At 37.1% G+C, this 12,474-nt stretch overlaps 1 protein-coding gene across 1 annotated transcript in view; it reads left to right on the top strand.

Moving 5' to 3' along the window:
* Positions 1–12,474, top strand: part of LOC149413459 (endoplasmic reticulum metallopeptidase 1-like) — a 39,332-nt gene that overhangs the window by 16,166 nt on the left and 10,692 nt on the right. The window contains exons 11-15 of the mRNA XM_089644559.1: positions 3,777–4,000; positions 9,331–9,511; positions 9,597–9,778; positions 9,867–10,022; positions 12,131–12,327. Coding sequence (XP_089500685.1) covers positions 3,777–4,000; positions 9,331–9,511; positions 9,597–9,778; positions 9,867–10,022; positions 12,131–12,327 — 940 coding nt within the window. The remainder of the gene's footprint in view (positions 1–3,776; positions 4,001–9,330; positions 9,512–9,596; positions 9,779–9,866; positions 10,023–12,130; positions 12,328–12,474) is intronic.

The raw sequence follows: 12,474 nt of genomic DNA, 5'->3' as shown, positions 1-12,474 counted from the left end.
ATTGCTGCTGAATATTTTAAAGGAGGTAGCCGTATAATTCTCACACGGTTGTACAATCTGTTTAACCAATGTTTAAAGGAGACATTCGAGGTTTAGCTTCGTTCTTTAAATGTAGAGTCGTTCATGAAAAAAAAATTAGAGTCCATGCTAGTGCCCTGAAGGGGTAACCATAAGTTACCTATACCGGGGCGGGTAAGTGGTGGGATCCTCGAATGTTTTAAGGAGGGTTACACGCATTTAGATTGGAGAAGGGCTGTGATCATGCCATTATACAAAGGTAAAGGGTCACGTATGGAATGTGGGAATCATAGGGCTATTAGCCTGCTAAGTTAAGTTGGCAAGCTGTATGGTAGAATTTTGATTGAAAGAGTAAGAAAGAAAACGAAGGATAAAATATGTACATAAAATAAAAAGCGGTGCGTGGTTTGTTATTGTATGTATTGAGAAACATAATATTTAACTAGTGAGCCCTAGCATGACAGAATCATTTATTAAATTATACATTTTGGACTTACCCCAAGACCGAACTGCATCCGTTATCATAATCTACACTACGAGAGCAAGTCACTACGTCTCCTATTACCGAACACTGTGTTTTCCTTAATGGCGAAGCGACGGAACGTTCCCCCGGCTCCATCCATCGGCTGACGTTGTAGCAGTTCTTTACTACCCGCTACATTTCAAAATTATTCGGAGTGTGTAAACACTGGACTCCGACAAGAGGAGAGGAGACGGCAACTCGAGCGCGCCCGAGCGGCCAGTACCATTACGGCTCCCGCCGGCTATAGACGCAATCCCGGAAGACGCAGCGAACGCGACAAACGACATTGGACGAACTTCCGAGACATCGATCTTTTGGGGAACAATGACGCAACATATTATAATTCGTCTTGCTGGTCATTGCTTTCTCATCTAAATTTAACGTCATGTAAAATGATGTTTGGCGCCCTCTACTCTTTATAACAGGTCAGAATACTTTTGTCACACACACGCACGTTTCATGTTACTTATTCTTAATTCACTTTTCTAGTCACACCATTTAACATTGCTACCTATTATTAAAAAGTCCGATGCGGAAGGCCTTCGGTCCGACGCACACGCCCTAGGATTAAATTCAATCATGAATATTTTGAGATCTCTTGTTTGCTCTGGTTTTGTACGCTGTAGAAATAAATAATATGTTGTAATTCATAACTCTTTTTATTACTACTTCTTTTATCATCATGTTACCCATTGAGGGATTAAATCCCATCATAATGGCAACGTGCCCCTTAACCTTGAAATCTGGTTATAACGTGACCCCGTGAAGCGTGGATCGGGCCTCCAAAAGGGCAGAAATATATCTCCCGGCCGCATCCACGATCTCCAACTAATAATGCGTACGTATCCGGGTTCTGAGGATGCTGCAACTTAGGCCAGTAGCTTTCTCTCGGCCGCCGGCCACGTGCGGTTGGAATTCCAAACATCAAACGTCCAAAAGAACGAAATTCCCGCTTGACGGTTTTGCGTAGCCCGAATTTACAATTGAATATCATTTAATCTTACGCCGGATGGATCATTTATTTATGGATTACCGCTCCAACTTATTTCGCTAGTCGCGTAGTTCGCCCGTACACTATTTCTTCCAAAGAAATCTCCATTACCCACAGCGGGAATGGTTGTTTTACTGGTTGCGGAAACGAATCCCGTCGTGCCCGAAGTAAACTCGCACTCGACGGTACAAAAAAAATGGAATCCATCAATACAAATAATTACTCTAAAATGGAAATCACCGCGACTATCAGCTGTCCAGTCCTCAATCCCACACGTTGACTGCCCAGCTAAAAGTGGTTCCTTATTTTCGGCCAGGCCCAGATATCGTTCTCAGCTCGCCGCACGAAAAATTTCCAAACTACCATAGACAATCGTCCAGTTCCTAACTAGATTAGAGAAACGAGGGAGATAGATGTGATGATGCAGAAAAAATTAATTAATAAAATATAAAAACAACAGGAATCTAGCCCTGCATCATAACAGGATTTGCAAGGTGCTTTTATAAGTGGAAGGGGGTGCATGGACCAGATATTCTCATTGCGTATGCTCATCGAGAAGTTTCTGGCAAAAAAACAGAAACTTTTCTGTGCCTTTGTAGATTTACAAAAAGCATACGACCGAGTCGACAGGAAAAAGCTAAGGAAGGTATGAAGGTATATAAAAAAGTATGGAGTGAATACAAATCTGATTCAGGCAATTGCGTCTCTGTATGAGGGAAGCGTTGCATGTGTTAGGGTAAACGGTGGTTTTACGGGGTGGTTTGATATCACAAAAGGTGTTAAACAAGTCTGCGTAATGTCACCGTGGTTATACAATCTATACATGGATAATTGTATGCAAGAATTGAAAGAGGTGGGATTGGGCACGAATTTGAGTAATTTGAAAGTATGTTGCCTGTTGTATGCTGATGATGCGGTGCTGATTGCTAATAGTAAAGATGATCTACAGTCTCTCGTGTCTAGGATGAACGAAGTATGCATGAAGAATGAGTTAATGATGAATGTAAGTAAGTCAAAAGTAATGGTGTTTGAAAGAGAGAGTACGAAAACAGTGTGCAATATAGTTGTAAATGAGGAATACTTGGAGCAGGTGGATGAGTTTGTGTATTTAGGAAGTAGTTTACGAGAGATGGGAAGGCTGACAGAGATATGGAAAGAAGGGTAAATGCAGGTAATTTCGTTAATGGAGGACTGAACACAGTTGGCGCTAAAAAAAAATTGTCTAAAGAAGCGAAGTTAGCAGTCCACAACGGAGTGCTGGTACCTACCTTGATGTATGGAAGGGAGGCATGGAACTGGCAAAGAAAGGATGAAAGTAGATTGAATGCTGTTGAAATGAGATCCCTGAGGCGTATGTGTATAAAACAATGTTTGATCGTGTGAGGAATGTAGGGATTCGCAAAGAGTGCAAGGCTGATGTAAGCGTAATGAGTAAGATTAAGAAAGATAGGAGTGTAAAGAGGATATATGATGCTTTCGGTTTTCAATCTCTTTTCTCCGCACGACCACTTATAAATAAATCTCCGAGCAATACTTTTTTTGCGGAAACGATTTTTAATTTTTGATTTGATTTATGATATCGAAATATGTTTTTTTATTCAGCGTACAAATTAATGAGAACAAAAATAACATAAATGTCAATACAGTAAATTTAAGCTTTGCATAAAGAAAAAAATATTTGAAGCTAGCTGTGTATCCCGCCACGCATTGATGTGGCTCAGTCTGTCTGTGAAAGTAGATAAACAATACCGCGTGTTGCTTTTACGTCCAACAAATGGCACTGTTTTTCAAAAGAAAGCATGTTTTTACCTGTCACACTTATTAAATATAGGCATATAAAACACACACAAAATTTCACAGCAATCGCTGAAAAACTTTCGGAGACATAAGATTTTGAACAAACGAACATTTAAAATTTTATTTATATCTATCTATCTACTCTCATCTCATTTTAATTTGCGCGTGTTTTTAAATATTTATATTATATAATATATAGATGTAACCTGTGACAGGTAAAAACATGTTATTGTAAAACAGCTATTTGTTGGATGTAAAAGCAACACGCGCTATTGTTTATCTATCTGCACCGTCAGACTAAGCCACTGCAACGCATCTCGGAGTACAGCTAGTAGATAATAATAATCTTCTTCAATTATTTGACCGGTTTGTAGCCGACGGTTGAGCAGTTTAAACTTCAAATGACATATTATGGTATGTTGGTAATTGAAGTTTACTAATATCCAGGGGCCGCATGGAAAGAGATGTTCTTCGCGTTTGGCGCCCGGCTGATGGGGATGCTGTCGGGGGTGCTTGGAGCAGTTATAATGGGCGCCTTCATTGACGGGGTGGCAACCCTAGCCATGCCGTGGTACTCCAAAGTGTGGACGATATTTCCGCTATTTTGGTGCCCCTGTCTTTTCGGCTACGGGTTGGTGCCTATGGCTGTGGATTGGTGGAGAAGGAAAAAGGTAATACGTGTAATGACATATTATTGATATTGATTACTTCACGGCCCTCGAATTCGAATATCTAACTCGCTTCACCAGCAGCTGGCAGGTGCGTTCCATTAAAAATCAAGACAGGCAAAAGAAATTATTATTAATTAAAGATATTGTGATAATGAAAATTGTGTTAAAATATATCTTAGAATGTAATTCAATATAACGATAGCTTGATTCATGGAGGAGGTTCTCAGTAACTACATTTAATATAACTTTTTATTTGTTTTTTTTTGGATATATACATAGATGAGATATGTATTACTATGTGTACCTTTGTACCCATACGAAGGTACACATAGTAATACAATTATAAAGAGTGACGAAAATCTTGGCCTTTGTTCCAGTCTGGTTTTGCAGTGCGGCGGGGCACTGTTAATACTAAATTGTCTAGTTTAATTTGAGGTCACGGGTTCAAAAGCCGGCGAGGACAAAACAAAATTAATTAAATTTATATGAGTACCTATATCATATTGTAGAATTAAAATAAAATTTATATAGGTACATATAATGAATCTGTACCTCGTTCCAAAGTGGAAGATATGTTCAGTATCACCCTGGGAGAGACCATAATTCAGAATTGACTAGATCTGAATAGCCAGGAATTTTCCAACCCTCCTCTTCCCTATCTCTAAAAATGTGGACTACATACATCAGGAATATAGACGAAATTTCTTCTGAAGACACTTCAATGAAATAAAATGTTATTGATTTCTTCTTAAAAATTCCGTCTTACATGTTTTGGTTTTAGCTGAAACCAATTCTACTTTACTTCTTTTCGGTATTATGCACTTTTCTAAATATTCAGGATTTCTAATAGGCATGCAGCGATTATGTCGAGGATCAATTAATTCGGGTAGCATGCAAATATTGTAAAAGCGTTTCAGCTGTTCAACCATATTAGTCTGCCAAAATTCGTCATCCCGTAATATTTTTCCGATTTTTATTCTGAGTTCAGTCCATACAACAAATATCTTTTTTTGTTACATTTAATTGGCCCTGAACCTGGTAAAACCAATCGTGAGATGTGTACGGGACCAAGTTAGTGAAGCCCACACAAATACTGCAAATTCAATAGGGGACCGGCACACATTGACTCCTTGATCTGAGAGTTTTTGCAGGGGCAGTAGGAAAACATTAAATTAAACAAGTATTACTTTCCCGAGTACTCTCGGATCAGAAGTGACTGTTTGTACCAGTTACTTCTCTATTTATTGGACAAAATTATACATTAAATTTCACACATGTTCAATGAGAGTAATTAGCGATCACCCTTATCTCTTCACTGTGTTGAACAAAACAAAACATTAGTTTTTAAATGTATGGTGGCGCCGAAAATCCATTAATATTAACTATAGCAGTCGCACATTAAGGATGTGGAATAATATTATAGTATCATATTTATTTTGACGCAGATATCTTAATGGTTTTATCAAAAATATTAAGGACATCGTAAAAACTTGAGATCCTGTTATCTCATAATGACTTTGGCTCTGTATGTCCGATATAAGATGTATTTACCAGCATTTCTCCATTTTTGTTAAGTTTCCAAAAGGTATTTTTTTTGGATTTTACTGCTTCATATATGAGCATGCTGCGTGATGCGAAAAGACATTTAATTTCAATACGGATACTCTTCATCTATGAAAAGACCACACTTTTCTATGGTAATGCTTTCTAGTTCTGCAAGCTCCTTCAGGACATTGTATTCATGTTTTTGTCCGTGTCGAATTGAAGGAATATTTGATAAGGATTGCTTGTACAGTAAGGTGGAGCGGTCTAGTATGGAGAATTTTTTTTTCGTAATATAGAATTCGGCATCGCAGGATTGGTGCTCCGTTATGTATTTATCTTAAATTAAAAATAAAAAATATTTATTTATAATTACGACATCGCCACCACTTTTAATTTTTGATAAAAACCCCGAAAACACCAATAATGTTCTCCCGATTCTTAGAAATGCTTATAATTATGTAAGAAAAAAATTGAGTTTTTATTTATTACCTATGATATAATTAAATTATTATTTTATAAAATAATTAAAAAGTAGGACTGTAGGAACAGTTAAATTATTCCCACACAGCAACGAATCCTTCTACCCCAAACGCGTATCAAACAGAGTGAAGTGTATCGCGTATCATCTTGGCGAAGTTTCCGATCCGCTAGATATTATCTAGTAGATCGGGGTACTGACGCTATTCCTTCTTTTAGTTTAAACTTTAAACACTCAAAAAATGTGCTTCGTCTTCAATTCCTCAAGAAATAATGCAAAGTGAAGCACAACCAAATAATTCTCACCATGAGGTGAAAGACTTCCCTGTTGTGGCCAGAACACTAGACAGATTTCAGATCGAGCAGGAGCTGCAATTGTTTTCGCTGTATTACAAGATGTTGGCTTAATTTCACAGAACGATACATCTCGCGTTGCGGATAGGAGTAAAATTCGTCGAGCTCGAATGAAGAAAAGAACTGCCCTTAATGGTAAGCCGTTAGTAATCGATTCCAATGAATTTGGTTTATACTTCGCCGGACGGAAGGACAAAACTTTAAGCATGGAGGACAACCGGCGAAAAATAATAACTGAAGAACACGTTAGTTTAGTAAAAGAACCAGGTAGCGAGTACATGGGACACATTTAATTAAAAACCGGAAAATCTGAAGCAATCAGTAATGGAATTATTTAATTACTGTCTTCGAAAGATATTGTTTTGGAAAAAATTGTTGCAATTGGATGCGACGGAACTGCAGTTATACGGGGTACAAAGGAGGTGTTATTCGGTGCCTTGAATCATATCTCAAACGGCCTTTACAGTGGATTGTCTGTCAATTACAAGCAAACGAACTCATTTTGCGACATCTCTTTGAGAACATCGACGGAACCACGACTGGACCGCAAAGTTTCACTGGAATTATTGGTAAATCTTTAAATAAGTGTGAATAACTTCTTGTCGTGAAATTTAAAATCATTCAATGTTCATTACCAAGTATGACAAATACGCAGGATTTAAGTACAGATCAGCTGTATCTACTGAAAATGTGTAAAACTATTGACTCCGGATTCTGCAATGAAAATTTATCAAAAAGAAATCCCGGTAAAATTGTACAATCCATGTGGCTCACTACAGCGAATCGGATTCTTCGGCTTTACATTTCTACCCTAAAACCATAAAAAATATGGTAACTTTAACGACATTTGTATTAACAGTTTACGCACCTATGTGGTTCAACATTAAGACCAAACCATTATGTCTTTCCAGTGCAAGGCATTTACACGAAACAATAGTGCTTTCACGGTATTTGCCCAGTGATTTAAAAGATAGTATTGATCCAGTAATCCAGCGTAATGGCTTTTTTGGGCATCACGAAAATATATTATTAGCCATGTTAAACGACAACCGAAAATACGTAAGAGAGTTGGCGTTGAGAAGAATATTGAAAGCTCGGCAAATGAAAATGCAATCAGACTTTATTCGTACCTTCAAAGTGCCTGTTTTTGATTTTTCAGCAGATGATTATATTGATGTTATAAAGTGGGAAAATATAACCGAGCCACCACTAACAAAATTTGTTAGTGACGAGACAATTTTACAAGCCATTACCGATCACACGATAATTGAGGATGTCATACTACCAATGATAAAGAATTTTCCTTGCCACACTCAAGCTACAGAGAGATGTGTGAACATTGTAACAGAAGCCTCAGCCGTTGTTTGTGGACCCTTGAGGCGAGATGGATTAATAAAAACAAGGTTAGAGTCACGACACCTTATGCCTATTTTTAACACCAAAATGCAGTACCGTTCATAGTAACTTTTGTAATTTTCAAGTTTTTCAATGCGGTAAATAATATATGTACATTTTTTATTTCCACTATTTGTTCCATTCTAACAATCTACGAATGTATTATCTGTAAAATAAATGGTAAAATACAAATTTTATGTGTGTTTTATTTCGCGTACATGAGCTATAAATACTTAGGTAAAATCGTGAAAATGATAAAATATAAAGCTTTGGCGATGTCCAGGTATTGTGAATATATTTTTTTTATTATTTTTGTTGTAATTGTTAATATATGGAGCATCTTTCCCAACTATGTCGATTTAGAAATTCTCAAAAAAAAAATTTCACTCCACCTTATTGTACAGTACATTTTTGACTGGAGCGCAACTCATATTGCGGCGCATCTAGATTCACTTTCCACTAGATGCTTGAAGTACTGTCACCCTTTCAATTGCTTGCCTATCTTTGGCTATGGTAAAAATTTATAAAAAATCATATTTAGCTGCCTGATACGCTGCTTGGTCCGTATCAGGTTTTTCTGCATTGGGACCACAATGCTGATCTGTTGCTGGAGCGAGCTGCAGGGTTTTTATTTAATTTTTTTTACTTAATACTTGTTGATTATTTTTCTGCAATCTTTTTAATTCTAATTGCTTTACGAATTTTCCGGGACTATAACCGGTTGCGAATTTATGAAAAGAATAGTGTGGACGATTGGTGTTGAACGCCACTACTGCTGCAGCGCACCTTCCATTTAGCCACACATTATTATAGCACTCCACAGTATTGCTGTCTACAATTCAGGGCTGCTCAAACGGTCGATCGCGAGTGCTTTTTGAGTCGATCTCGACGGCTATTTTTACAATTGGTTATTTACGGCTATTAAAAATTTCCAAAACTTGAGCTGTGGCTATAAATGTAAACATGCATCCAAAATAATGTTTTAAATGTGAATTGTAATCTTGAAATCTTACAACCGTCAAACTGATTTGGTTAAAAATTGCAGTCAAATGCACAATTTCGGTAAGCAATCAATATAAACCTTATGCTGTAAGACACTGCGCAGAAAAATTCCACGCCGTTACCTTACTATAACGAACTTAATTTTCTGTGCAGGGTCTAACAGCACTCGGTTTATGTCGATTGCTTACTGACCCGTGGAATACTGCGCTCAGTAGAAATTTGTTTTCATTCGTCCAGTAAATTTCAAATAAACGAAATTATACAATATATATTACGTAGGCACTCACACATGTTTTTATTTAGATCGAAAAATGAATAGGTACCTATGCGACAAGTAAATTTTTGTTCACAAAGGGGCAAAACTCTAATATCAGGGAACTTTACTAAAAAGCCGCCTGAAGGGCCTAGTAGCAAAACACCCGCAAAGTGGGTTTGTATCTGCTAGTTACATAAGAATACTTTCAATATGAGTTTTGAGAAAGGTAGAACAATGCCTGGTATAATATTGGCGACGCACTCGCTGCAAGGAAAGTGGTTTATGTTGAAGTTGTTTCCAGTATGGCCTGTCGCTGTCCATGACCGCCCAGCTACACCTGGTGGCCGCGCAGATACCCTGGGCTCTCATCATGATCATCATGACTTGCTTTGGCATCAGGTCCGCCACCATTGTCATGTTTCCACTCCTGTTTTCTACCGTGGCTCTACTCCTTATACACTTGACTCCGTTGTATCGCACAGGTAACCAACCAAAAATGTGTCTGTTGTCTTTGATGAAAATTCCGTGTTTTAAAGATTTAAACTCACTTGTTACTTTATTTCACAGTTCACACGTGGACATGGGTTTACCTGGTAATTCACATCCCGTCAGTCATCTTTCAGATGTACATAGCGCTGCTAGCCTACACGGTATTCCTACCCGTCGTGGGGCGTTCCGGCACTGTCAATGGAGATCTGTACATTGCTGTTGTTACTTCAATTATCATCTTATATGTGATGAACTCTGTGGTGGGTCCCAACACTCTTATTAATTAATAATGTGTCAGTTTTGAAAAGCGATTTTGAGAGTTCAGAATTCATGTCGTGTTGTTCCCAGGTGCCTTTCCTCAGCCTGATGAGGCGGCCGGTCCTCGTCCTGGGTACATTGCTGGGCTGCGGCCTGGTTATGCTAGCCATATCCCTGTCTACCTCCGTGGGACACCCCTACAAGTCGGGGCCGGAGGACCCCGCCCTTCAGAGGTACTGGATAATGGTGGGTTAATTACATCTCACTAACGTTATATTCGATCTTTCAGACTTTACAACAACGGTTGCCGACATATATACCTTCCCAAATTTCATAAAGCCATTATTAATATTTGTTATACGGAATCTCTATGATTTTAATTCATGCTTTTCATTAGATTTTAAACACAAGTCAAACATTTCCATTCGACTGCCTACTAGATAGCGTTCAGGTTAAATTGAAATTTTTCATAAAAATGGAAGCGTTGAAATAAGTGCTACGTAACATCAGTCCTCCTCCATAGTCGAGGTGTGAGGCTCTCGACTAGCAATACGCAGGTCTTAGGTACAATCCCGACGTGCGATATTTCACAATTTATTCATTAAAAATAATATATAGAATAATTGTGGCACGTACCAGAGTGGAAGATGTTCTCAGTAAGACTGCCATTCAGAATTGAAATTGTTTGAAATGGCTTCAGCCATGTTTGGTGACCAGATCTGAATAGTCAGGTACTCCCCCACCTCCCTATTCCCTATTTTCTTACCCCCCCCACTACCTTCAGCGTCACAATATTCCCCAATTGGGGATGCCATAGTCTCCACTGGCTGCAGACGTTTGGGAGCAGTTTTTATTTATTTATTTTCACATATACGGCACAACATGTGCCATTCACATACTAAATTACAGGTACAGCAACATAAGGAATGCAACAATATAAATGTAAGTATAACGGTATAATCAGTAAATAGTAGTAAGGTTAAAAGTATGAAAAAAAGAGACATAAATAAAATATAAGTAGCAATCTGTAGTATAGTATTAAGTCAAAGTAAGACATTATATGTAATAATCTACAATAAAGTAGTATAAGCAAGAATGAAGTGCTTATAAAATGTCTGAAAGGCAATAAGAGTTTGTAAAAAATAAAATAAAAAATTTTAGAGAGGTATAAACTATTAGAAAATGAAAAGAATAAAATATATACTATTATAATATGAAAAGGAAACAAAAGTAATAAATGGGAGAATCGCGTGTATAATAATAATGTGCGACATTGCTTGACAGTCCGATAAAGTTTTACATAGTACCTATGATGACTATGATATATAATGCACTGATATCAGCTTCTACCTATCGAGTACTAGTAGTTTTTAATCTGAAATACATAAACATTATGATGGTATGGTATTATTTGAAAATTTTTGTTTTATGCATCTTTTATATGATAATAGACAATCAGCGTGATCGATGTTGGAATATTCATTGCCTAATCTGTGCAAGCGATGTATTATTGAATTTTTCTGCGTTAGTTCCAGTATTGTTACAATAATAAGGTGACTTGAGACTAGTTTGTCTACAGGGAACATGGTAGTTTATCAACGAAGTTAATTCAGGGGAGTCAAACCAGTGATTGATTATTTTAAATAAAAAAATTAGATCATTAAGTATTCTTCTATGTTTTAACGATAAGAGATGCATTAATTGTAATAATGAATCGTAATCAATGTCGTCAGAGGGAATTCCTAATTTGAAGTTAATTGTTCTGAGAAATTTATGTTGGATTCTTTCAATGGAGTTTGCATGGTTTTTGTAGGAAGGGTTCCATATAGACGAATTATATTCTAATTGACTTCTGACTAGAGTTGTATAAAGTAATTTTAATGTATGGATATTTTTGAAATCTTTAGATATTCTAGTAATGAAGCCCAACATTTTCATTGCTTTACTAGTAATGACATTTATGTGATTATTAAATGATAATTTACTATCAAAGATTATACCGAGGTCCCTAATTTCAGGTACAGATAATAAAATGTGGTTGTTCAGTGTATAACTATATTTGATGGGGTTTTTTATTCTGAAAAAACTCATAATTTGACATTTTTTAATATTGAGTGTAAGTTTGTTAATGGAACACCACTCTGCAAATTTTTTGAAATTGGATTGTAGGGACAAACAGTCATTGATATTTTTAATGATTTTAAATATTTTCATATCATCAGCAAATAATAATATGTGAACATCAGAGAAAATAGAAGTGACATTGTTTATAAACAGTATAAATAATATTGGTCCTAAGTGTGAACCCTGAGGCAGTACACATTTAATAAAATTGGTTTGTGTTATTATTAAAGCACTCCGACCGTAAGTTCTATGACGAGAAGGCCACCCTGAGGAGGCACGAAGCCGGCTACTTCATCCTGAACCTAGACCGTAATAGTCCTCGCACTATCCCGCTAGGAAACAGGTACATCTCCACTATCGGCCAGGATTGCGATGATGAACTGTACTGCGGATTGCCTTTGTATACGGCTAGGATGGTTCCATTGAGGTAATGTTGAATTCTTTTTACTTATTTAGTTAGGCACAGTTATTTTGCAGAAATTCAATGATAAAGGTGAGTTTTTTTTTATTTGAAAGGTCTCCTTTAAACGCCGATTCTAGGTGCGTTTCAGTTTTCTATCAAATTGTAATAAGC

This window comes from Hesperophylax consimilis, chromosome 21 (genome assembly GCF_061612785.1).
Source record: "Hesperophylax consimilis isolate HC1 chromosome 21, BYU_Hcon_1.0, whole genome shotgun sequence".
Lineage (NCBI taxonomy): Eukaryota > Metazoa > Arthropoda > Insecta > Trichoptera > Limnephilidae > Hesperophylax > Hesperophylax consimilis.
Note: the sequence above shows the minus strand (reverse complement) of the source record. Positions and strands in the feature narration are given on the sequence as shown.